The following is a 27,066-nucleotide window of genomic DNA, read 5'->3' as shown; positions in this document are numbered from 1 at the left end:
ATTTCACGTGCCCCCCTCGATCCTGCACCGCCGCGCACCCACACAAGGCACTCCGCTAAACGGACTGAATCGCCGCCGCCTCCATCGGCCCAGCACACCTCCGGAGCCCACCGGCCGACACCACACCTCCACCAATGGCCGCTGTTGTGACAGTCGCGGCCGGTTGCTCCTCTCACTCGACACCCCGGTCCCAGCTCCGTGAAGGCCGCAGAACAGTCGGGGACATTTCTTCGGGTCTGCCGCCTGTAAAAGCCCCAAAAGCAAACGGTAAGGGAGAGTTTTCCTTTGTCTTCTGAAATATGTCGTTACGGCTGAGGATAAGTGTCAGGATGTATGTGCGGGGCAAGAGGGCTCCGGGAGCCGAGCGTCTATGCGGCCATTTCGGTCGCCCGCTTGGCTCCTCCCCCGAAAATACAAGATTTGAAAAAAATATTATTGTTTACGGGTGCTCGTGGAAGACAATTTCTATAGATGGAATCTAGAGAATGCTCAAGTGTTTCTGGTGTTTTACTGACCTCTGCTACTGGTTTTGTATCAAGAAAATTAAATAGAGGCAGTTGCCAGTAAAATTAAAAAAAGAAAGTCTCCCCAGCAGAAAGCAATTCTGGTATTTTACTGACCTCAATTGGTTGTTTTCTATCAAGACAGTTAAATAGAGGCAGTTAAACAAGCAGAAAGCAATTCTGGTATTTTACTGACCTCTACTGGTCATTTTCGACCAAGACAGTGAAATAGAGGTAGTTTAACAGAAAATAGTCCCTACGCTGATGATCTCCAGAGCCCACAAAGTACATATACATATAAGTACATACTAAATAAAGTATATACGAGAGGTCTTGAATTCTCGATCTAAAAAGGGCTTTGCATTAATCTCTGGTAGGGGATAGTGGAACTGTGTAGTTAGGCTTACTCCAGAACAAGCTAGGAAAATTGTGGCTGTCAAGACGTGTCACAGGAGTCCAATTGACGGTAATTCTTCTCTTGTAGGTTCATGGTAGTTAAAACCAAAGGGTTCTGTCTCTCTTCCACCTAGTACATCCTTGCAGTGGATCTTGTCTCCTGCTACTTCAAATGTCAGTCAAACAAACACTAATTTGACTGATTGTTCTATTAATTTCCAGTGCAAGAGACTTCACGACAGAGAATGTTGCTGGTGTTGCTACCTCTCGACAGAGAATGTTGCTGGTGTTGCTGCCTCGCCTTGTCATGTTCATGCTTCTTCCGATTTTCAAGCTACTATTAACACATCCATTCACCATGTTTCTATGTCTACTTGCTTCAATGATTTTTATGTTCATTAATGCTTTTCAATAGTGTATCTAACTTAACTTCGTTATTTGTGAGGGGGAACATGAACACTTTTCACATGTTCTACCATTTACTGATACCAACCAATGAAAACCAGCAACGTCCATCGTAAAATAAAGACACACACTGGCACTCTCGTTCTCAGGGCCTGAATCTCAGAGCTACTTGGTTGCATACGTTTTATATATATCTGCGCTAGTCTTCTTTTGCAACTCATAAATCACCTTTCTAATTAGTAAAAGCTGTTATAAATGAATTTACTCAGTTGGAGATTTTCGTTGGAGTAATTCTAGGGGCAGGGGTGGCGAGTGGGTGTTACAGGGTGGAATTCGGCCGCGGAAATGATCTGCGACTTTGTGAAGAATTGCAAACTTAATGAAGAAGTACCTCCTCTAAACCCTCGAAACTGGAAAGACAACACTGTAAGAAGTTAGAACGCAAACGGAGGAAGAATTATAGCTTAGACGACAAAGAGATATTCAAAAAAGCTATTTTGTGACTATTCTAAGCCTTAAACACCTCCACTATGAGGAGCGCATTGTCTGCTCTGGTAACAACCCTAAAGAGATTTTCTTCGAAAGTCAAGCGTTTTCTGACTCCAGCAGCATGTACTCACTCCAAGGAGTGAGTAACACGATGCCACCTCGGGTCTAGATATGTAGCACAAGAAATATATAAGACTGGACGTGCAATCCCTTGTATGGACTCTCTCAAACAAAATATTATAATGGGTACTACCAAAAGAAGGGAAATCATCCCTTTAGGACTAGAACCCTCACTCACCCAAGGGTGACATGCTTCATCATATGGGTTCCTCCTACCAGTAGGAAATCCTAGTCCTACTGGGAGCTACAACTTCCTCACTTTGAGGAAGGAGCTCAGAGATGTTTTCATAGATGTTCAATCAAGGAGCTAGGAAGCTAAAATCCCATATGTGAAGATGACGGTGTAGTGAGGGTGCAGCGCAACAAAAAAAGAGGTAAACTAGTGTGGTAAATTAAAACTGCCTAGGAAGATGCACAAAACTGTCTTTATTAGAATGCTCTCACTGGCAGGATTAAAAAAGCAGTGCAAGGAGTAGTATGGATATAAAACTACTCTATAAACAGGTCGACATGTTTCAGCCTATTTGATCAGTACTCTGTATCAGTGGCTTACTTCAGGACCAAAAATAATGTTTACTAATGCTGCTGCTAATACCATACAATGTGATAGTAAAAAGGAAGAAGAAAAAAGATACAACACCAGTAGTCCTGCGTAGTGATGTCAGGTATTACTGGTACTATCTGTAAACATAAGAGAGAGAAACAAAGAGGATTGCACAAAATCAATTACAGTGCGACTCTATTGACATATTTCTGTTCATCATATTGTCAATAGCCGTCTATATCAAAAATGATGTTGTCACACTTACCCTCACTAATAGGATAATGTGCCTCACCTCGACCTGGCAGGCAGCTCAGGGAAGGAGGCCCACTCTGTGGGGACAAGATTTACTGTCACACCTGACCATCACTCTAGGTTGACAATACTTTTAAAATGCTCTAGTGTGTCCAAGTTCAAAATGCTGTGTCCATCCCAAAATAAGAAAGTTCAAACAGTCTCACTTGGGATCTCTGATGTTTCAATGAATATATTAGGCTAAAAGGCTTTATCACTACCAGTTAAGTTCTCCCAGTTTAAGATAAAACCCATGAAAGTCCTATTGCTGCATAAGAAGGCTACCAAATGATGAAACTACAAAATGATATGGCATAGATTAATTGCCAAAAAGAGATCTTAAAAAAGGCAGTAGTAAGCCCCAAAACGCCTTACCTGTCTCTCGGTACCTCGTTGTGGTTCCAAGCTGCCACACTTAAAATATCTTGTCTCCGCGCATGCGTGGTTATGCGGAAATAAGTGGTACGATACGCTCACGCGCAATGGGAAGCACACTGCGTAAGATACAGGCATGATAATAGACGCCCCATGGGACCTTGCAAATGAGAGGGTGCGTTTGCCAATTAAGACACTATTTAAGCTGAGCCTACCTGCCCATCCATTACCTCCTGTGGCAGCTTAGAACCACAACGAGGTACTGACGGACAGGTAAGGCGTTTTGGGTCTTACTCCTTCTGGCTTACTACTGCCTTTTTTAAGACTTCTTTTTGGCAATGAATCTATGCCATATCATTTTGTAGATTCACTATTTGGTAGCCTTCTTATGCGGCAAAAGGACTTTCATGGCTTTTATCTTAAACTGGGAGAACTTAACTGGTAGTGATAAAACCTTTTAGCCTAATATATTCATTAAAACATCAGAGATCCCAAGTGAGACTGTTTGAACTTTCTTATTTTGGGATGGACACAGCATTTTGAACTTGGACACACTAGAGCATTTTTTAAGTATTGTCAACCTAGAGTGATTGTCAGGTGTGACAGTAAATCTTATTCCCACAGAGCAGGGCCTCCTTCCCTGAGCTGCCTGCCAGGTCGAGGTGAGGCACGTTATCCTACTAGTGAGGGTAAGTGTGACATCATTTTTTATATAGATGGCTATTGACAATATGATGAACAGAAATAAGTCAGTAGAGTAGCACTGTAATTGATTGTGTGCAATGCTCATTGTTTCTCTCTCTTATGTTTACAGATAGTACCAGTAATACCTGACATCACTACGCAGGACTACTGGTGTTGTATCTTTTTTCTTCTTTTTTACTATCACATTGTATGGTATTAGCAGCAGCATTAGTAAATATTCTGTTTGGCCCTGAAAAAAGCCACTGATACAGAGTACTGATCAAATAGGCTGAAACATGTCAGCCCGTTTATAGAGTAGTTTTATATCCATACTACTCCTTGCACTGCTTTTTTAACCCTGCCAGTGAGAGCATTCTAATAAAGACAGTTTTGTGCATCTTCCTAGGCAGTTTTAATTCACCACTAGTTTACCTCTTTTTTTTGTTGCGCTGCACCCTCACTACACCGTCATGTTCACATATGGGATTTTAGCTACCTAGCTCCTTGATTGAACATCTATGAAAATATCTTGGAGCTCCTTCCTCACAGTGAGGAGGTTTTAGCTCCTAGAAGGATTAGGATTTCCTACTGGTAGGAGGAACCCATATGATGAAGCATGTCACCCTTGGGTGAGTGAAGGTTCTAGTCCTAAAGGGATTATTTCCCTTCTTTTGGTAATACCCATTATAATATTTTGTTTGAGAGAGTCCATGCAAGGGATTGCACGTCCAGTCTTATATGTTTCTTGTGCTAAATACCTAGAGGTGGCATCATGTTACTGATTATATTTAGGGGAAGTTCTCCTCTTGGCCTTTAAATTAGATTCCCTGGGGCCCCACTCCACCAATGTTGTTGTTATGGACTCACTCCAAGGAGGCCATGAAAAACTGGTGGGCTTCTCTGCAAAATTCCAAACTATTCAGGCAAATCTAAGCGAGGGTAGTAAGCTGGTCCAGGAGGATGATTGTTCCATCCTTAGGAATCTGGCTATCCCCCCCAAATTAGAAGCTTTTGGGTCCATTTCCCTGGAGGATTCTCTCTATGCACTTCAGTCACTAAAATCAGGCTCCCCGATCAAACCTTGTCCGCCCCCCAAATTGCTAGTGCATGGAGCAAATGTTAATAATCCAGTGGCTAATAGACTTAATTTATCTTGCTTAATTTATCCTTAGCGGGAGGGGGTTGTAAATGTATTTGATGCTTTGTGAGGGAGGAATGGGGTACGAGATTAGCTAGGCAACAACGTGGGTTCCGCAGAGTTTAAGAACAAGCCAGAATCAATATTGGAAAGGAGATTTTGCCCCCTGCGAGGGGACTGTTCATGGAAATGTGACCCGTTGTAACTGTTATGTGTCATGAATCAACTACTAAATAAAAAGATGTTTAAAAAAATGTATCCTTAGCAGCGGCCAAGGTTCCCAGAGGATGGAAACAGGCAATGATTATTCCCCTTAAAAAAAAACTTCTGCAGATCCCTCCTCACTTACTAATTTATAGACCCATTTCTTTACTCCCAGGCTTTTCTAATATTTTTGAGAAGCAGGTGAACAGGCAGTTATTGAGGTAAGTACAGCACAATGGGCTCCTCCATCCGGCTGAATCAGGTTTCAGGGCCTTACACAGCACAGAAACTGCTCTGGTTGAGGTAGCTGAAGCGATCAGGGGCACCCTGGATAATAGGGATAGGGGGGTACTGGTAATATTGGATCTGTCAGCGGCGTTCGATACGGTGCCACACACCATTAAACCGATTGCTTGAGATAGGAGTGACCGGTTCAGCATGGAACCAGCTTAAGTCCTTCCTGGAGGACAGAAGCCAACAAATCTGGACAACCCCAACCCTTCTAAGCCGTTCCTCAAAAATTGGACACTTGGGTACCACAGGGCTCGGCACCGAGCCCCACGCTGTTCAATATTTATATGAGCCAGTCCATTCAGTTAGCAGATACATTTTGGGCAAAAGTTATCTCCTATGCAGATGATACACAGCTGCTATTTTTCTGGAATAAGGGGAGTGAAGCAAATTGCTCTCATGTTAAATTGTGTCTCAATTCAGTTTTACAGTGGCTAGCTAAAGCGCAACTGAAATGCAACTAGGACAAAACAGAGTCTTGTCTTTGGGGACTTCCCTCCACAGTGTTGGCTTTCAATCTGGCTGGATGATACACCCTGCCGGCTCCCCAGGGAGGGCCAGTAAAAAAATGTGGGGTTATGGTTCGATGACCTGCTGTCCTTTGGGCCTCAAATCAAAAGGCTGGCGATAACCTGCTTCGGGATGCTGAAGTGCTAAATAAATGTTTGCCGCTCCAACCTTTGCATGCTAAGTAAATGGTCATCCAAGCATTGATTATGTCACGCATTGATTATGGCAATGCATTGTATGCTGGCTTGCCTGGATATCTTATTGACAAACTCCAGGTGATCCAGAATGCAGCAGCTCAGCTTCTGCTCAACCTCCCAAGGAGGAGGAGTATCAGGCCTCATCTGCGGGATCCCCACTGGCTGCCTATTAGGGAAAGAGTCAAGCTCAAGACCCTGGCCGCTTTATATGGCAAAGGACCCTCCTATTTGAGATCCAGATTCAGCTTCTGCAATCCGTTGAGGCAATTGCGATCCTTGAATAAGCTGCTGGTCTGTAGGGATCCACAGACAGAGCTTGTGGCAGGTCGCTTGCTCTGGTGGGTGCAGTTGCTTGGAACCAGCTTCCGCTTTACTTACGATCCGTAAGACACTACCCTGGGTTTCAGCCACGTTCTGACACAGACACCCATTTGACAAAAAATTGAGTAGCCTGAATCTATGGCTTGTCATTAATGAATATTTGAATTGCAATCATTAATTTTGATATGAACATTAAATATGTGTAAATACTTGTCTTCTGTTTCTTCAATGTATAAACCATGAATGAATAGTATGAATGATGACATGGATGGAGTGTGTATATTGACTGTTTTAAATTTGTTTCTAAGCTCTCAAAAATAATTACTTTTACATTTTTGCAAAAATTCAGTCATATGTTCGTCTCTCCTTATGTTAGAGAATTTATATTGTATTGCAGGTCATTAATTTGGAGTTGCCCTTGGAATTTACAACATGTATTATTTAACTGCCTAGAGGAACACATCAGTAGCAGGGGGCCCTTTCTAAATTTACGCTCTTTAAATAAACTGTGCATACTCATGCCTAACCGTACTGTAGGTATTGCGCCAGGACACTCCTTGGAGTAGCTCTGCTCACTATAAGTGATGTTAAAAATAGTCATTTCTGGGTATGGGTGGTGGCAGCTCCTTGAGTGTTTGTGCTGTAGAGCCCTGCAGATTGCGAGGGGCTCCTCCTCTGCACGCTGTTAAGCCCTTTTATAACGCTGTTTTTATAATGCATTTTGCACCAACTGCATTTTAGATGTAGACGCAATTGATGTAATAATTGTCTCTTAAAATTTTAAATTCACCACCATTACTGTTTCTGTACCCTTAGCCCCGTTCCATCGCGGCTTCGTGCCGTTTGTGTGGAGGGCAGGGTGAGCTCCATTGTTTCAGAGCCGGCTCCCCGAGCAGAACGGAGTTAGCGTTCCAGCTGGGGGCGGGGCTTAGAATATGAAATGGCCACCCGGAAGCGCAGCGGTCGAGCGCAGCGGGAGCGCCGTCACCGCGCCGAAGCCGTGCCACAGGAGTGCCAGTCTGCGCCAGTCCGCGCTGGGACCACGCTGCGCACCACATCCCTTGACCCTTGTAATTCCCACCATACATCGAAGGTAATTGTTTACTCTAGAGCACAGCTTCTGAGCATAGGTAATACACTCAATCACAAACGATGCTCTCATTTTAATGCAGACTCTTTGTGCAACTTGCCTACTAACCCATGTCCAAACTGCACCTTTAAAACAACTTCACCTCACTCACAACTAGGAGCCCTTACGATCGCCAAAATCGAAGAAAAACGCATAAACTGTGCCCTTATAAATGCCCGCTCCCTCGTAAAACATAGGGAAGAGGTGGCCGAACCTATAGCTAACCAAAACTTAGACATTCTGTTCATAACAGAGACCTGGGCAGATTTAGCATCTGGCCCAGATTTCAGTACAGCCACTCCGGTTGGCTATTATGTGACCCGATTAGATAGATCCTCTGGAAAAAGGGGAGGAGGTCTAGCTATTATACATCAAGCCAGCTTAGCTTTAAAAACCGAACCATTGAACCATGACTCATTAGAAGCCTTAGGTTTCACTTTTATTCTTTCTCCTATACAAACTTTTAAAGGAACACTACTGTACCGACCACCCACCTCACGTATACTTTTTTTGAAATCCCTTAATCTTTTGCTAGAACCAGTAGCCGCCAATACTGAATATACAATACTGGGAGATTTTAACTTTCATTTAGAAAATCACGTAGATAAAGACTCAAATAGGATTATCTCAGATTTTCTGGCTGCTGGCTTAGAACAACGAGTTTCCTCAGCCACTCACCAAGCTGGTCATACCTTGGACGGTCTATTTACAAACAATTTATTCATGAGTCAACCCATTGTGATTATTATTATTATTATAATTACATTTGTTAAGCGCGCAGCTACCCGGAGGTTTCCCGGCGCTAAAGCGAACAAAAAAGGTAAGCAAGGTGAGAGGAACACAGAGACAGAGGATTAAGTATTAAAAAGCCAGGTCTTAATTCCTTTACGGAATGTCAGGTAACACATTTCAGAACGCAAGAATTGGGGTAAGGAATTCCATAAGGAAGGTGCTAACAAGGAAAACGAGCGTCCGCCCATTTTGGCTCTGTTAACACGAGGTATCCTAAACTTGTTCTAAGTGGAGGACCTTAGTGTGCGGCGGGGGAACATATTGCTGCACCAAAGAGGATAGATAGTTCGGGGCTTTCCTAGTCTTGATCCGGTGCATTAAGCAGAGTGCTTTGAATTTCACTCGGCTCTCAATTCGTAACCAATGTAGTTTACGCATATGAGAAGCGGCCGAGGATCTGGCAGGCAGGTTACATATAAGGCGAACTGCCATGTTCTGTACCACCTGATACTTCCTAGATACCTCCTTACAGGCACCCAGGAGTAGAATGTTCCCATAGTCCAAGCGTGAGGTGACAAGAGCCTGAACTACAGTCCTCAGGGTGTCAGCAGGCAGCATCCACGTGATTTTCCTCAGCCACCTGATGATGGTGGTACAGGTGGCGGAGACTTTTACAACGTGTTGCTTGAAAGATAGTTGATTGTCAAGGAGGACTCCAAGATTGCGGGCTGTCACAGATGGAGTAGGTAGAGGGCCCATCTCCGGAGGCCAATGTTGCGGGCCCCAGAATGAAGTATCTGGACCAAACAGGAGCAGTTCGGTTTTGTCCGCGTTTAATTTTAATTTATGTTTGAACATCCAGTCAGATATCTGTTTCAGTCCGGACTGAAGGGAGGACGTAGGAAGATGTTTATTGGTAAAAAGTGAGTAGACGACTTGAGTGTCGTCAGCATAAGAGTAAATTGTGAGACCAGCTTGTTCTGCCAAGAAAGCAAGGGGTCTCACATACAGATTAAAGAAAAGAGGGCTAAGAATAGACCCTTGGGGAACACCGTGAGGGGAGGGGAGTATTGAAGAAACAGACATAGAGGAGAAAACTTGAAAAGTGCGATCAGAAAGAAAATTAGCAATCCAAGCCATGGCGGAACCATCGACACCCACAGATTTCAAGGTGGACAACAAGATGGAATGGGAGACAGTATCGAATGCGGCACTCAAATCAAGCAAGATGAGTGCCACTGTCTCCCCATTGTCCACCTGTCTTCTGATGGTTTCCGACACACCAAGAAGAGTGGTTTCAGTGGAGAAACCAGCCCTGAACCCGGATTGTGAGCCATGAAGAAGATTAGAAGCTTCAACATAAGAGCTGAGCAAGGAGTTGACATGCTTCTCAAGAATTTTAGAGAAACATGAAAGTAAAGAAATAGGGCGGAAATTGGAAGGGTTATTAGGATCAGCGTTGGCCTTTTTTAACAATGGAACCACCATCGCGTGTTTCCATTCATTAGGAACAATAGCTTCGGTTAGTGAAGCATTCAAGACATCCAGAATAATCTGGAGTAAGGCTGGGTCCAGGGTACTCAGAATTTGAGGAGGCATTGGGTCAAGGGGAGAGCCAGATTTTATGCCTTGAAGATATTTTTTTAGAAGCAAAGGGGAGATAGGTTCCCAGGAATGGAGTGGGGGAGCAGCGGGCGTTGAACTGGCGACATCAACAGGAAGGGAAGTAAGTAAATCTTGATCAGGATGAGAGGATGCAGCAGGAGTAACATTAAAGATATCATAGATCCTTTCAATTTTCTCAAGAAAGAAATTTGCCAGGGCATTACACTGTGCGGTGTCCAGGCAGGGGTCCTTAGGTGAAGAAGACGCACCAGATAGATCTTTGATTATTTTAAACAAGGCCTTCGGCCTATTTTGAGCAGTGAGTATGGTGCTGTTAGCATATTTGGCTCTGGCGATATCGCAGGCAGAATGGTAAGCTTTAAGGGCAGCCTTGTATTTTATTTTATGATCTGTGCAGTAATTGGAACGCCCAATGCGTTCCAGTTTTTTACAGTTGGATTTTTCTTGGCGAAGAGAGTCATTGAACCAGGGTGCTGGCGGGTGATGGATCTGTGATTTATTTCTTTGAGTAGGAAGACAGGAGGTCAGGGCTGTTGTCAGCCATGATCTGACAGCGGGCAACTCTTTAGTAGTTACACTGGAAAACGTGGGTTTCGAATTAAAAAGGAGAGTGTTTAATTTGTCTTTATCTAAGCGTTTCCAGTTCCTACTGGCTTTATGAGGGTGAACAGTAGTAGAAGAGTTAAACATAGGTATCATAATTAAAAAGTTAACAATAAAATGACCAGACCAAGTAACCGGAAAGGAATATTGATAGGAGATGCCAGTAAGGTTGGAAATAATGGGATCTAATAGATTGCCGGCCTTGTGCGTAGGGCCGGAGTTATGAAGGTGAAGATCTAAGGCTGCCAGATCCTGCAATAGACGAGTAGTGGTGGCACACGAAGCTAAGTTAAAATGGATATTTAGGTCACCTACCACAAGAAAATTTGTAGATTGTGCTATTAAAGGGGCAATAAGTTCAGGAAGAGAGGAAGCCCATCCACCAGCCGAGCCCGGTGGGCGATAGATCAGCGTTCCAGTTAAAGTGAAATGGGGGGAAAGAAGAAGTTTAAACAAACCAGCTTCGCAGTTTGGGAAATCAAGGTATTCCCATTTACATGAAAATTCTCTCTTAAAGATTATGGCAATTCCCCCGCCCTCTTTGAGAACCCGGTTTCGCCCCACATAGGTGTAATCATTGGGGAGAGCCATGGCGATGTCGGGGCCAGAATTTTCATTTAACCATGTTTCTGTGACAAACATGGCTGCTGGGCTAGCTGTCTCTAGAAGGTCAAATATATCTCTCTTGTGTTTCGAGAGAGATCGACAGTTAATGCTGATAAAATTCCCGCTTACATGGACAGATCACTCGGCAGTAAAATTCTCCATATTAGTTAGGAACCATAAAAACTCCACGCCTACCATACGCTCTCAGATTAAATGTTGTGATTGGAAAAATATTGATCATACTGTTTTCAATAACATTCTTGAATCCACAAAACCCAAAGACTCAGATGATCCACATGAAGCATCTAGCAACTATGGTCGCTGGTTGAACAAAGCTCTGGATCGCGTAGCACCTGTCAAAAAATTGCAGCCTAACCGCAATAAACCTTCTGCTCCTTGGTTCTCGGAGCTTTTAAGGCTCAAGAGACAACGATGCCGAAACTTAGAGAGGCGTTGGCGTAGGAACTATGACAATAATGATAGAGATAGATATAAGAAAGCTCTGCTTAGCTACAAAAAACTCATCATTAAGGAAAAATGCAATTTTTTCACTACACAAATAGAATCAGCTCAAAACTCGAGCAAACAGCTATTCCAGGTGGTTAAAAAATTATCCAACCCCCCGGTCCCAGATTCCATAGAACCATCTCAAACTTTTTGTAATGAAGTTGCAGAATTCTTTAAAGAAAAGGTTACAGATATTTTCGATAATTTTACTAAAAGAACTTTTACTGCTTCAGCATGTCTGGATAACCCCCATATGTCAGTAAAGCCAACTTTGGAGGCTTTCTCCTCACTCTCTCAGGCGTCCATGGAAGAGATTATGAACACTGTTAAATCAGGATCACCTATGGACCCATGCCCCCCGCTTATTCTTAAATCAGTCTCTAATTTGATCGCCCTGGTGCTTACTAATATTTGTAACGCCATGTTCCGGACAGGTGACTACCCTACAATTTGGAAAAAAGTCATTTTGAAACCCCTCCTAAAAAAACGACACTAAATCCAACAGAGTTAAAAAGCTATCGACCTATTGCCTCGCTCCCCTATCCATCAAAAATTTTCGAAAAGGCAATGAATCTGCAACTGTCGAGCTTCATCGACAAGAATGAGCTGTTAGATGATACCCAATTCTGATAGATACATCTGCCGTGTGGATTCCTCACCTTGTGATTCCTCGCCTTGTGAATATCCCCTTGCGTCAGCAACATTCGGAAATTCTTTTTGTAGCTTCGCGCCGACGTGGATGCGGACGTCACAGAGACACGGCTTCGCTCGCGACTCCGCTGACGTCACCGACGCCTATAACAGGCCCACGCCGGCATGATGACATCAGTTACCTTTTTTCCGCGTCGTCGACGCTAACGGTTTTCAGGGATCGTACTGTAGCTTTAAAGTAACTTTGTTACTATTATCCTGTTATTCTGTTTAACTTTATATTCTTCGAGATGTCGTCGAAGAAGACTGGTTTTAAGGCTTGCGGCGAATGTGGCAAGACTTTGTCTATCACCGATCCTCATGATTGCTGTGTTTGGTGTTTAAGTTCCGACCCTGACGTCGAGGACTGTCCTTGCTGCAAGAAGATGACTTCGAAGGCGCTAAGAGAAAGAGAGGCGAAGCTCCTTGTGGCTAAGCTTAAAAATAAGAAAGATAAGAAGTCTTCGAAGTCTCGAACTCGTCGGTCGAGATCGAGGTCGAGGTCTCGATCGAGGTCACGCTCGGAGTCGTCTTCTGCTCACGCTTCGAAGTCTTCGAGGAAGAAGCACAAGAAGAGGAGCCATGAGTCACGTTATCACTCCGGAAAAGACTCTAGTTCAAGACCGAAGTCCCAGGTCAAGCTTCTGAGTAAGGAAGTGGTGGTTTCGGAGTCGGAACATAACTCTGTTGGTGAGGCTTCACATCCAGGTTCACCCGAATCTCAGAAGCAGGTCCATTCTCCAGTTCCATCCAATCCTTCTGGTCAGGAGGATGAAGGTGAGGAGCAGGGGGCTGGTGGAGTCGAGGTTCCGGTGCCTGCGGGTTTGTCGACCCCGGTTCCTGGACTCGGTGAAGAGGTCGACGTCGTTTCGACTCCGCCTCCTCAGGAACGACCCAGAGATCCATATCCTGAGTTTCCAGCTCCAGGTCAGGATCCATCTCAGTTCTTGAACGCCATGTTTGGTGTCTATTCTAGGGCAATGTTCCCGTCTGGTGCACCTGTTGGTCCCACGGGTCCTATGGCATTCAACTTGGGTGTTCCCCAGGCTTACGCCCCTGCGCCCTTCATGCCTTTTATGCCGGCTATACCACCGCATTGGCATTTTCCGACACCGCCGGTGTCGTCGACGCCGAAGCGCTCGACGCCGACTCCAGTCACATCGACGCCGATGCCTACGACTCCGAGGCAGGATTCTGTCCGACCTCGTGTTGAGAAGCCTCGTCCGACTTCGGGTTCGACGCCGGCTCCGACCCCGTCGGAGTCGATTCCGAACCCGTTGGCTTCTGTTGTGAAGGAAAGGTCTCGGAGAAAGGCCCAGAGACTTCTGGAAGAGGAAAGGTATCAATATTCGGATACTGAAGAAGGGGAGATACAGGATTCTGAGGATCCTTTTGAAGATTTGTGTGAGGCCAGTGGGCTTGAACTGTCGCCTGAGTGGGAGTTGGCATCAGTGTCAAATGTACCATCAAAGGATGTGGTGCCTTATCACACTGTTATAAAAAAAGCAGCAAGTCTATTGAATATTACTCTGCCTACTGCTAACTATAAACCTAATATTTTAACTGAGGTTCTTCATTCTCCCTCGTCAGTAATTGAGCCTGTGTTACCCTTCAACGAGGCCTTATCTGAGCCCATCTATGAGGTTTGGAAGAAGCCTTTATCTGCTCCTGCAGTTTCAAGAACAGTTGCGAGGAGATACAGAGTGGCACCTGAGGACCCTGCGTTTTTATCAATTCATCCCTTGCCTGAGAGTTTGGTGGTGCAGGCTGCTTGCTCAAAGAAATCTGCTGGTGCTTTCCCCCAGGTTCCTGGGCATAAAGAATCCAGAAAGCAAGATCAGAGTGCCAGGAAGGTCTTCTCTTCAGCCAGTATGGCGTTAAAGTCAACCAACGCAACGTGCCTGATGGGGAGGTATATCCATGCCTTGATGGATTCTGTCAAGCAGCTAATTCCGAAAATTCCTGAGGATGACAGGAAGGATTTTCAGGAAGTGATATCAGACACTCAAGCAGCTGCGAGACAGGTGATTCAGAGTGGCCTGGACACTGCTGATTCGGTGGCAAGTGTCATGGGCTCCTCCGTGGCCACCAGGAGGGCTGCCTGGCTTAAGTCATCGGAGTTCTCTGCGGACGTCCAGTCTGCTTTGTTGGACTTGCCTTTTGATGGCTCAGGATTGTTTGGCAAGAAGGCTGATGCTGCCTTGGAACGTTTTAAGGACAGTAGGGCCACTGCAAAATCTTTGGGTCTTCAGTCCAGAGGTACTACTGGTAGACGCTTCAGGGGGTTCGTAAGATCTTCCTTTCACTCTTACAGACCATCCCAGCAGCAGCCTCAGCAGCAACAGAATACGCTGTACAAGTCGTACAGGGGCAGGCAAGGATCCCGCCCTAGAGGTCGTCAATCCTCCTCCTCCTCTCCTTCCCAACCCCCGGCCAACGCAGCAAAGCAGCCCTAGATCCGCCATTCCGGATCATGTGGGCCCAATGGGGGGTCGGCTTACTCATTTTCTACAAGATTGGGAATTAATAACATCGGATCTTTGGGTTCTCAATCTTGTGGAGAATGGGTATGCACTTCCTTTCCAGGAATTCCCTCCCAATTACCCTCCTTGCCAGGGTTATTGTTCGGAGGACCACCTGCCTCACCTGCAGGAAGAAGTCCTGGCTCTTATCAAAAAAGGTGCGATAGAGGTGGTTCCAGAGCAGGAAAGGGGTCAGGGGTGCTACTCCCGGTATTTCCTGATCCCCAAGAAAGATGGCAGGCTTCGGCCAATCCTGGATCTCAGGATCTTGAACCTTTACCTGAAACAGGAAAAGTTCAAGATGCTCACTCTTGCGCAGGTTCTTCAAGCGCTGCTGGAAGAAGACTGGATGGTGTCGATCGACTTGCAGGATGCGTATTTTCATATTCCCATCCTGAAGTCGCACAGAAAGTATCTCTGTTTTACGGTTGGGTCACAACACTACCAGTTTGTGGTCCTTCCGTTTGGACTTACTACTGCGCCTCAAGTCTTCACCAAGGTGATGGCGGTGGTGGCAGCTCATCTCAGGAGAACGGGGATACATGTGTTTCCGTATCTAGACGACTGGCTGATCAAAGCGGAGTCGGCGGAGAAGGTGCTCCATCATTTGCAAGAGACAACTCAGTTGTTGCACAGGTTGGGTTTTTCGATAAATGTGCCCAAGTCTCACCTGGTGCCCTCCCAGCGCAACCTGTTCATAGGTGCGGTACTGGACACTACTGTTTATCTGGCATTCCCTCCCCCTCAAAGGATTCGCGACATACAGGAGATGATTCCTTTGTTTTACAATGGAGCGGTTGTTCCAGTCCTGAAGGTCCTTCGCCTGCTCGGTCTGATGGCTTCATGCATCCTGTTGGTCAACCATGCACGCTGGCACATGAGGGCGCTCCAGTGGTGCCTCCCCAGGCAGTGGTATCAGCACAACGGAGATCTCAGGGAGTCAGTGAAGATCTCCGGAGAAACTGCAGCGGATCTGTCTTGGTGGAATGTGGAAGGCAATCTGTCTCAAGGGAAGCCTTTTCAGATTCCTCCATCGGTGGCCACAGTGATAACGGATACGTCCACCCTCGGGTGGGGTGCTCATCTGGGGGACCTGGAGGTCAAAGGTCTTTGGTCTCCAGAGGAAAGGTTGCTTCACATCAACCTTCTGGAATTGCGGGCAATACGTCTGGCGCTCAAGGCCTTCCTCCCTTCCCTTCGCGGGCGGTCAGTTCAAGTCCTGACGGACAACACGACCGCGATGTGGTACATCAACAAACAGGGAGGAGTAGGGTCGCAGTGTCTCTGCAGAGAGGCTCTGCGTCTCTGATCCTGGGTTCAGGGCCATCAGATTTGTCTGATGGCAAATAATCTGGCCGGAGTTCAGAACGTTTGTGCAGACAGTCTCAGTCGGCAGTTCTCTGCCGATCACGAGTGGAGGCTCCATCCAGAGGTAGTTCTCGACATCTTTCGGATGTGGGGGACTCCTCGGGTGGACCTATTCGCCACTCACGAGAATGCTCACTGCCTGTCATTCTGCAGCCTCCAGTTTCCGATGCAGGGAGCCTTGGGGGATGCGTTTTAGTTGAGTTGGAGCTCGAAACTCCTTTACGCGTTTCCTCCCATACCCTTGATTCCTCGGGTTCTGAGGAAAATTCGCCAAGACCGGGCCCGAGTCATATTGATTGCCCCGGATTGGCCAAGAAGGGTGTGGTACTCAGACCTTCTCCACCTCTCCTCTCACCCGCCGCTCCGTCTCCCTCTCAGGGCAGATCTCCTCTCTCGGATGGAGGGGCAGGTTCTACACCCCCACCTCCAGACCTTACACCTTCATGCCTGGAGATTGAATGGGGCTACCTGATTTCTTTTTCTCTCCCTCACGATGTGGTGGATGTCATTTTGTCAGCCAGGCGTGACTCCACTAAGTCCATCTATTCTTATAGGTGGTCTAAGTTTGTTTTTTGGTGCAGGGAGAAGTCCATAGACCCTTTGAGGGCCCATTTATCTGATGTTCTCCAGTTTGCCCTTTCTCTGGCACAGCAGGGGCTTGCTGTTGCCACGGTGAAGGGTTATCTGTCAGCGCTGTCGGCGTTTATCGGTTTGCCTGACCAGCCTTCTCCTATAGTTTTGAGGTTTTTGAAGGGCCTCACTAATAAGTTCCCTCCTATCCCTTTTATTGTGCCTCAGTGGGATTTGAATCTAGTTCTGACATTTTTAATGGGTGCTCCTTTTGAGCCTCTTCACAAATGTCCTATGAGGCTCCTGACTTTCAAAACAGTTTTCCTCGTTGCAATAACCTCGGCAAGGAGGGTAAGTGAGCTTCAAGCTCTTAGTTCCAAGCCCCCATTCCTGTCCATTCATGCTGATCGAATGGTTCTTAGGACCAGGGCTGCTTTTGTGCCAAAGGTGGTGACTCCTTTCCACCTTGGTCAATCCGTTACCCTCCCTACCTTTTATCCTCCCCCACACCTTTCCAAGGAGGAGGAGAGATTACACCGTCTTGACCCCAAGAGGGCGGTGTCTTTTTATTTGGACAGAACTAGAGACTGTCGCATGGATGACCAGCTCTTTATTGGCTTTGCTGGCTGCAAGAAAGGAAGAGCGGTCCATAAGAGGACTTTGTCGAGATGGATCGTCCTCTGCATTAAGATCTGCTACTCTTTGGCCGGTAAGGAACCACCAGAGGGCATAAGGGCTCATTCAACTAGAGCTAAGTCTTCGACCTCTGCATTGGCTAGAGGTGTGCCTGTAGAGGATATTTGTAGGGCGGCAACTTGGTCTTCCCTCCACACTTTCGCGAAGCACTACTGCTTGGATTCCGAAGTGAGGCGGGACGGTCATTTTGCGCGCTCTGTCCTTCAGGATTTCCTGGTCTAGAAGAGTGGACACCCTCCTCCGGGAGCGGGGACTGCTGTGGGACTCTATTCACAAGGTGAGGAATCCACACGGCAGATGTATCTATCAGAAGAACAAGTTACTTACCTTCGGTAACGCTTTTTCTGGTAGATACAATATCTGCCTGTGGATTCCTCACTGACCCACCCGTCTCCCCGTTGTCCACTCTCCTTTGCCAGAGTATCTTTAATGAATTATTTTATTGTCAAATGTTTTATTGCATTTACTTCACACTGTGTGTGTTACCTTGATTTCTATACTGTGTATATTGTGTATATATCTACTGTCATCGGTCCGTCCGTGTGCCTCGAAGGCACGGAAAAAAGGGCGGAACTGATGTCATCACGCCGGCGTGGGCCTGTTATAGGCATCGGTGACGTCAGCGGAGTCGCGAGCGGAGCCGTGTCTCTGTGACGTCCGCATCCACGTCGGCGCGAAGCTACAAAAAGAATTTCCGAATGTTGCTGACGCAAGGGGATATTCACAAGGTGAGGAATCACAAGGTGAGGAATCCACAGGCAGATATTGTATCTACCAGAAAAAGCGTTACCGAAGGTAAGTAACTTGTTCTTTGGGTTCAGAAAGGGCCATGGGACCGAGACCGCCTTGATAAAAGCAGCAGAGGAGGTCAGGATAATCATGGACCGGGGCGGTGCAGCGGTCCTAATACTTCTAGATCTGTCCGCAGCTTTCGACACGGTCGATCATAACATCTTGATCGACCGTGTCCCTGCTATTGGCATTCAAGGCAAAGCTAAGGCTCTCTTGGCATCCTTTTTATCGGACAGAGAGCAGTCTGTGAAAATGGGGAGTTACTACTCGCCTGATTTCACCTTGCCTTGTGGAGTTCCCCAGGGCTCCTCGCTAAGTCCGACGCATTTTAACATCTATGTGTCGGACGTGGAGAGGGTGATTAAGTCATTTGGCATTGGATTAACATCATATGCCGATGACACTCAGTTAGTCCTGGCAATCCGCAAAAATGGAGCAGTAGTGGCCGCTAACTTCCAGGAGAGTATGAGAGCAATTAGCACCTGGATGGAACAGAACTGTTTAAAACTAAATTCTGACAAGACGGAGGTCATGCTATTTGGTGAGCTGACCCCGTCTTGGTCCCCAGTCTGGTGGCCATCGGAGCTGGGAGCTCCTCCCTTACCGGTATCAAAAGTCAGAAATCTGGGAGTCTTATTTGACAATAGGCTAACTTTTGTCAGCCACGCTAACGCAGTGGTCTCAGCGTCCTTCTACACCTTAAGAATGGTAAAGAATTTACTCCCTTTTCTACCCCCAAACGCAGGCAAAACCTTAATGTCCACTCTGGTTTTATCAAAGGTGGATTATTACAATGGCCTATTGTTGAATGCACAGGAGCAAGTTTTGAACAAATTACAGCTTGTGCAAAACGCTGCTGCAAGGATCCTAACCGGCACACCTAAATTTTCATCCATCTCTCCCATCATTCGTCAACTACATTGGTTGCCGATCAGATGTCGCACAAAGTTTAAGGCCTTGTGCATCATATACAAAGCATTGAACAATACTGGACCAGATTTCTTAAAAAAATCTATTAGTGTCTACACACCCAACCGATCCTTACGTTCATCGGCATTTCAACTGCTTAACATCCCACGCACAATGAAAGCAACATGGGGAGACAAACGCTTCGTGGTTGCTGCCTCGAAATTATGGAACGCGCTTCCTCCTCATTTTAAATTCAGTTCATCTTTACTAATATTTTGGAAACACCTTAAAACTTGGCTTTTTGACCAGTAAAATTTAGCAGGAACCCCTTGCAATCTCTGTGAACTCCAGCGCCGAGACACCGGAAGGTAATTGTGCGCTATAAAAATTTTATAAATAAATAAAAATATTTATATGCTGATATCAACCCGTTCTACTCTGTAAAACCTCACACATTTACTCCTGTCAGTGGTGGAAGAGAAGCCCTTTCCAAGAATGTGAAGGGAACACCCACAAAACAGGAGTGAGTGTAGGAGAAGGGGGTTTTCCATGGGACAAACCTTTTGCAGGTGGTAAAAAAGCATAAAATGAAACAAGTAATTGTGTAGTTGGGCTGCCGATTTTCTCATGCGAAAATATGTCTGTATTTTCGCATGAGAATATGGGAGTCACCCATGTGTTCTGCGGTACACAAGGAATTATGTATGCACTGCCAGGTATGCAGATGTATCCTGGAAAAGTTACCATTCTAAAAAGTCAAAAATCTTCGCCTGCACTGTAAATTTCAGATTTTGTGATTAAGACGAATAGTTCATCTATGATCCATGTGCAGTGTATTTGAATTCCCTCCGATTTTGTAGCTGTATTCATATTTTTAAGCTGGCTTCAGTCAATCACTCGCCACTTTTTCCGACAATGAAGAGGTAACGGTTTTTTGTTTCCCCCAATTTTCCCAAAAACGTTAGAGTGGGCTTACATTGTAGTTATGCAAAATATGGTGCGTATTGGCTAGTGCATAGCAAAGTGATGGGCATTCTAAATTGGAAATTCCAAGCTGATACATGTCAGATAACCTCTTCAATACATGTGGCTCTGTCCCTTACTCCTCTGTGTTGAGTTGCATCGCCACCACTGCCTATCTTTCATTACATACCAGTCAAATTGTTTTCAGGAGTGAGCTACTCTAGTTGATCGATCTGACACTTAGCCCGACCCTGATAATCCTCCATGCTAACAAAACCCAGACCACTATGCTGGGCATGATCCCCTTCAGCATGGACCGGGTGGCCTTACTGTTAGCTGGGACTTGCAGGTCTCGCACTTTAACTTTAGTATATATAGGCAAAGGGTTCTCCCGCTTCTGTAGTTTCTGTTTATGTTATGTTATGTTAAAAAAATGTGTTACCGCGCACGGACACCAATTGCACTTTTATTGAGCATTTGCTTAAGCTTTCCTGTGATCTCCCGTGACTGCTATCATGAATAGGGTTGTTGCTGCTAAATTGTTAATCATGTGTCGGTGTGCATTTTATACAGTTTTTGGTATCTTTTATAAACTGTATAATACATGATCTCCCGCTGCTTCTATTATGAATGGGGATTTTTGCTGCTACTTTTTATATATATTATTAATCATGCGATGGTGCATACTTTTTATTTGGCAATGGTATCTTTACTAATCTGCATAAGTTTTTTTTGCGTGCTCTTATTGTGAATGTTTGCCATGATTTTAATTAGCCGTGCAAATCGAATTTAAACTTAAACTAAATGCTAACAAGAAACAAGGTGACTTTAAAACTAGACATGCACCATGGCAATATTCCGACTAAAACAAGTGTCCTTCCAATTTATATCTGTGTATTAACGATGAGCCCAAATTCCAAATACTTGATTACTTTACGATTACCAAAAAGCTATTTTACTTTACGTATCCTGATTTAAGGAGTAATTGTGGCTAACACCGGCTCTTAAGATGTTTTATGCCTAATAAAAACACATTACGGGGCCTGCTCCGAGAAGGGAACTTGAATCGGCCGGTCAAAAAAATATAAACTTCCTGCTTTGGGCACGAACTGTCCCCTTTCTGAGCAGTAAATGTCTAGCGGTATTTGCGAAGCACTGGACTTAATGCAGACAGGACTATTTTCGTATCGATCACCGAGCTATTACATTTGGGTAAAAGAAAAAAGGTGTAATGCACATCTTAGAAATAACAATTGCGGCGAGGATACATACTTTGGGGCAGATTTAAAAGCCCCTTGCGCCACTTTCCCCATGTTAAAAAGAACGCAAAAGTGGCGCAAGGGCCTTGTAAATAAGCCCCATTGTTTTGAACTTTAAATGCAAAACTACGACAAGCGTGGGGAGACTGAAGAGATATCAACGGGATATACAATATAATTCGAACAGAACGCCCCAAACCCCATTTCCTCGTAACAGCACTGTGCACTACGTGAAATATGAACCTGTCCTCGTTAGTTAACTGACCTTTTTCAGTGCGGTGCTTATTGAGAAGTTTTTGGTTGGGAGGACAGATATGAAGTCAATAAGTGGCCACAGATATTGGGTGTGTATAAACGCGCTATAGAATTATAATGTACTTGGTAGACTTTTTCGCTCGCTGCGAGGTGTATTTTCCTCGTTCTTGCTGTAACGCACATAAATGCATAAATCTGCTTTTCAGAACTGGGTCAACGATTTCAAAAGGTTGATCACATGCCTGGGCACGATGGTTGATATCTGACGGGAAAGTGCCTTGGTGTGTATATGCCATGGCGCTTTAAATCCCGCCCTGTTTTCCAGATAAACGTGGAAGATGCTCGCTTGTCTCGTGGCAAGTTTTGGACAGTCATTGGGTTGACCTTTCTTTGATTTGTTCTCCAAAATGTAGCAAAACGTGCCAAAGCAAACTAGACACCCCTGCGAGCATTACATACACGCTTTGAATGGGTTGAGAGGTTTACATACCAATATTCAAGATGTGAAACGTAAGATTAAGTGGTTGAGTGCTTGTTTCTGTGAGACCTTTTTGGGTGCACATTAAAGCCATATGCTGATTTAAATATCATCATTTGAGAACGTTCTTGGAGTGAAGTAAGAGCAGAAAGGCAACGTATAAACATGCCGGTTGATCGTGCCAGCCCAGTGAGCCGTTTCTTTGCCGCAGACACAGCTGCCAGCTCTTTTCTAGTGACTAATCTTACAAACTTCCCTACTCTGTTTTCTCTTTCCTTTCTGCAGGGCGCCTTCACGTTCAGGGGGAGTATGGTCGACCTGCCGTTGCTGAAACAAGCCCAGAACTTGGTCACGCTTGCCACAGCCATCGAGACGAAATGACCTGCTAAACGGAGCTCTGCGGGAGGGGCAGTGGTGGACACATCTTTCTGTAAAATGAGGAAAACTGCATTTATCTCCACCTGTGTAACAGCGTTCCTAATAACAATCATAGCTATAAAACCTATTCTGATGTAAACTGTGGGATTTACGTCTCTGTTAAAATCAGCAAGATCATGAGAAGTGCATACCCCTTGTCTACTATGCAAATAAAATGAATTGCCGGGTAAAACCGCCTCCGTCCTGACTTCTCTCCAGCTCTCGTGCCCTTTTCATCGGTGTGGGCTGCTGAGGCCACTTCCGCCTTTAAACACGCACTCTGGGATTTCGGAGAGGAGCCAGGCGACCATAAACTTCTCAGGAAGAGCCACCCCCGCCAGCAGGATTTGCATGACACTGGGGCTCCTGCACAGGTCACCCCGTGCGCCTTGCGGTTAACGGGCTTAGCAAAGCTGTTTGGGCGAGGTTAACCCTGCTCGTCGTGAAGGGTAAACAAACATACCAAGCGGCCATTGTGCGCCTTTCAGCGCGCGCCGCTCTCGCGAGGGCCGACGGGGGCTTTGACGCTGGCTGCGCTGCGCGAGGAGCAGTCTGTGCAGCGCCCGAGAGGGCTCCGGTTGGACACCAGCGGTCGGGAACTTTTTGTTCCTGTCCCGCTCATTAAATCACCGCGGCCTTTGTGCGCGCGGTCCAGGAAATGAATGGGAAGGGGGCGTTTTACACCGCGGCCCCAACCTTTTCATGACCTGCACTAACCGGCCTACCCAAAGCACTTAGACGGGCACTGCGGGGAAGGCTGTTCTGTTTATTTAAAAGTGTAAATACAAAACAGCGGTTTATTGAGGGCTTGCCTCGTTTCTTTTTTCAAGGTGTGTCTCTGGCTCCACAAAAAACGCCGTGTCTTTTTTACTCATGCCATTTCAGGATAGCCCTCGAAATGTTGTAAAGGAACGATTCCATAGGTATCTGTTTCCCAGAGTTTTGGAATGTAAGACAAGACACAAGTACCTGGGCCTGTTGATTCCATTACCAACTCCACGCTAAAATACATGTAGGCAGTCACACTCACAATAGATTAGAAATTGTGATTTTTTATACAGGGTTACCGACTGGCCGTTTGTTTAATGGCCTGTATCGTTAAAGGTCAGTAAAAGTATTGCGAAAAGTAGTGAAAGCCGGTATTTTTTCAATTTGAAACATACACCTCAAACAGGAAAACCGCGAAGAAATTTAAAAAAAAGTATTTGCGATTTATCTTGATCATTTCTAAACGATTATTAGTGCAAGTACAGGTATAATGCAATGTTACAAAAGATTAGTGAATATTGTATACAGTTTCTATTTTATTTCGCAGCTTTTAGCCCTTCCAGCCTACAAACGGAAACGAACGGGCAGTATTTTTCGCACAAGAAAAAGCGGCAGCTCGTTTCATAGGGAAGACTTGGGTTACTGTGTGCCGTAATTAGGATTGGTGAGATTTCGGCAGCTAATTGGTTGGCTTCTTCGCATGCATAGAAAACCCCAGGTCATGAGCATGGTGTGTTGTCACCCCCGAGCTCAGTGATAGACGTTTTAGTGCCCAGGAAAGTGAAGGATCGGGTCAGCTCTGTTTCGAGTCGAGCAGGTGCCCTGCAGGTACACCCACCTCTCCGAGGCAGGCGCAGTAGCCCTCTGAACTTTCTCACCTGTTTCTGATCTCATGGCTACGCTTATCTGCTTTCATGGTTGCAAGTTGAGGCGTGGAGTTGTTATCTCATATAATTATACGAGAGGCCATGTTGATAGAAACTTTTAATCTCAGTCTGCCCAAAAAGGTAAAGTGCGGAGCAGTGCTTCAGTTAAGGCTTTTTGGCCGTTTTAAAAGCTCCTTTTTGTCAAGTTATAACTGCGAGGAGTTGTCATGTTCTGCTCAACGTAGAGCCATGAATTCGTAGCACAGTGTTCCAGAACTTATGTCCAAAAACACCCAAAACAGTTCTTCAAGTGTATGATTTAGGCTGTGAAAGGCTTCTATAGTCTGTGGTTAAAATATAACTTCCAACGATTCCCTTTAGACATCTCCCCGGATCTCCCACCTGTTCCCTGTGTCCAGATTGGGAATCATAATGTATTGCTGGTCAGTTTGTTTTCCATTAGGAATTCGAAAACGTAAACCTGAAGGATTCGAGTGACATCTCCTTTAAGTATTGACGTGCATATTTGGCAGCTACTTTCTCCAAAAATGGCAGTCCTGGGAGGATTTAGGCTTCCAAAAAATGGAATGACATTCATAATTATAAGCATCGAATATTTTTGACTTCCTTTCCATAAGTGTTAAATGGCGGTATGATGGTTGGGCTGAGAAGTTTTAACTAAACTGACCACTATCTAGGGTCAATTTATTGGCTGATCTAGGTTACTCCTCGAGGCGGGGGGGGGGGGGGCACATTCTTAGTCCATGCTGAAATCACCCCGCTGCCAAGGGGCAAGTGTCACCTATATATTTCTTCAAGAGATCCGTTTTGGCGGGAAACCCTGCTTTTTGTAGGTGTGAGTAATCGAAAGCATTCAAGGGCGCAGTGTTCTGCTCTCAGCAGCATCCGCTGTGAAAAGCGTTAATAGCTGTATAGAAGGAAGCTCCGCTTGGGAGAGCAGCAGTTGGACTTTCATGGCTGCTGGCTGCTACTATCTCACCAACCTCCCACCATGAAAAATCGATTTTGTGTACTCATGTAAGAGCATTTAGGGCTCGTAGGTGACCTTGGTTCATCTATGTGGATGGAAAACATTTCTACAGCACACACTCCATTGTGTCTGTTGGCGCTATGTAGCATAGGTAGGTGTATGGTAGACTGTCGGCACCAGCCTGAGATTCTATTCTAGATTCCATGTGGCATAATTATATTTGTAAACCAGAGTTTCCTTTCATTCGTAGGAATGCTGTTTGATTATAAAAAGCTTGGGCAGGTATCCCAATCTATTTCAACAGCTAAACTGAGAGAAATTATATCTATATCTGTATATATATCTTTATATATATATATATATATATATATATATATATATACACAATTTACATGGATAATCCTTATTAATCACTACACCTGTCAACTCACCGACCGGTACAGGCTTATCAATAATGCCAGCATCTACCAGTGAATACTCCCCGGTGTGTGAAAATAAACACTGTAAATGCAGGAAGGACCCTGTAGCAAAAATAACCCTTTCCCACATTGCACATAATTTTCTTTCTTTATATATTTCTCCTTAAACCTTCTGCAAAAGTAAAGCACATTTTAGAATGCATATTTTTAATGTCCTTACAATTTGATTTATAATACACGTGTTTGCATAATGCACATAATGCACACATAATTAGTGCATGTTGTGGAACAAAAATACAAATGTTTCCAAATTATTTACAGTCATATGTCAGGCGAAAAATGAATACTAAATGGTGGTCACTCAACTGCTTTAAATCTTTCAAAAAAGTACTCAAATATATGAATAAAACGTGTAATATAAAAACTACATGAAAACTAATTTGTGAAATGGCGCTTTACTGCCATTACCGGGTTCAGCTGACATTTGTAAGCAGTCAGTCCTCCGCCTTTCTTTTGTAAATGTCACCAAAACCTCTCAAAGGCAACATAGGTCCGTATTACACATGTACTCAATTCCCTACTTTCAAGATTAAATAGAAACTGAACCCCCAATATTCATTGACCCTGCTTGAATAACACCCCTGCAGATGCCATATGTTATACACTGTCCACAATTTTCCTTCTCATGTTTCATCTGTATAGTTTGTGGACAGTGGCTTTATTTTACTCTGCAGATGGAACCTCTCCTGTTCAGGAGGCACCACCTCCCTGAGTGGTAAACTCTGTGCGAGGTAAAACCAAAGCCTACCTCTCCCCATCACCCATCACGCCAGAGGAGTGGGGCTCCCCCTTAAAAGAGCTCAGCCCGGCACCTGCCTTCCTAGGGTAGCCGCCCACACCCTGCCCGCGCCAAGGACTGGCATTCTCCAGAGACAGAGTGACTCCTGCCAGCCAAGAGCTCAGTGCTGGCACATACTGGTAACCACTGAGGGCAATGTCAAGAGCCTGGCCAAAAATACCAGCCCCGCCTGCTCCATCCACCATGCCAGGTCAAAGACCGAGGTGGAAGCACGCCATTTTGCGTAGTGTCCTCAACTCCAGCAAGCAAAGGACAGACAGGCCCGTGCAAGCAGCTGGCGCGCTTCAAGGGGTGCCCTTACCTCACCAGCAGCCTGGAAAATGAAGGCCTTTTGTGTTCAGTCAGGAGTCAGTTCACGTACGGCAGGAGGCCTGTTTCTGGGAGCAACCTCGCCCCTTCAATCCAAACATGTCACGCCCAGCAGCACAGCTCTCCATAATGAACGGGTGCAGTGGCACCGGGTCCGGAGGTGTGAGGAATCCACTTCACCACACGTGTGTATGTCTGTCTTTCACTACCAAACAGAGTGACCCATTTGACCGTGTCCCATTAAGGCCGGGGGCATTATTGCCA

The 27,066-nt window shown here is 45.4% G+C and overlaps 1 protein-coding gene across 1 annotated transcript in view; it reads left to right on the top strand.

Moving 5' to 3' along the window:
• Positions 1-22,783, top strand: part of CLYBL (citramalyl-CoA lyase) — a 2,598,854-nt gene extending 2,576,071 nt beyond the window's left edge. Inside the window, exon 10 of the mRNA XM_086934376.1 lies at positions 22,459-22,783. Coding sequence (XP_086790502.1) covers positions 22,459-22,554 — 96 coding nt within the window. The 3' untranslated portion in view covers positions 22,555-22,783. The remainder of the gene's footprint in view (positions 1-22,458) is intronic.
• Positions 22,784-27,066: the final 4,283 nt, after the last annotated feature.

Source organism: Lissotriton vulgaris, chromosome 8 (assembly GCF_964263255.1).
Source record: "Lissotriton vulgaris chromosome 8, aLisVul1.2, whole genome shotgun sequence".
Lineage (NCBI taxonomy): Eukaryota > Metazoa > Chordata > Amphibia > Caudata > Salamandridae > Lissotriton > Lissotriton vulgaris.
This window is presented reverse-complemented; position numbering and strand designations above follow the sequence as displayed.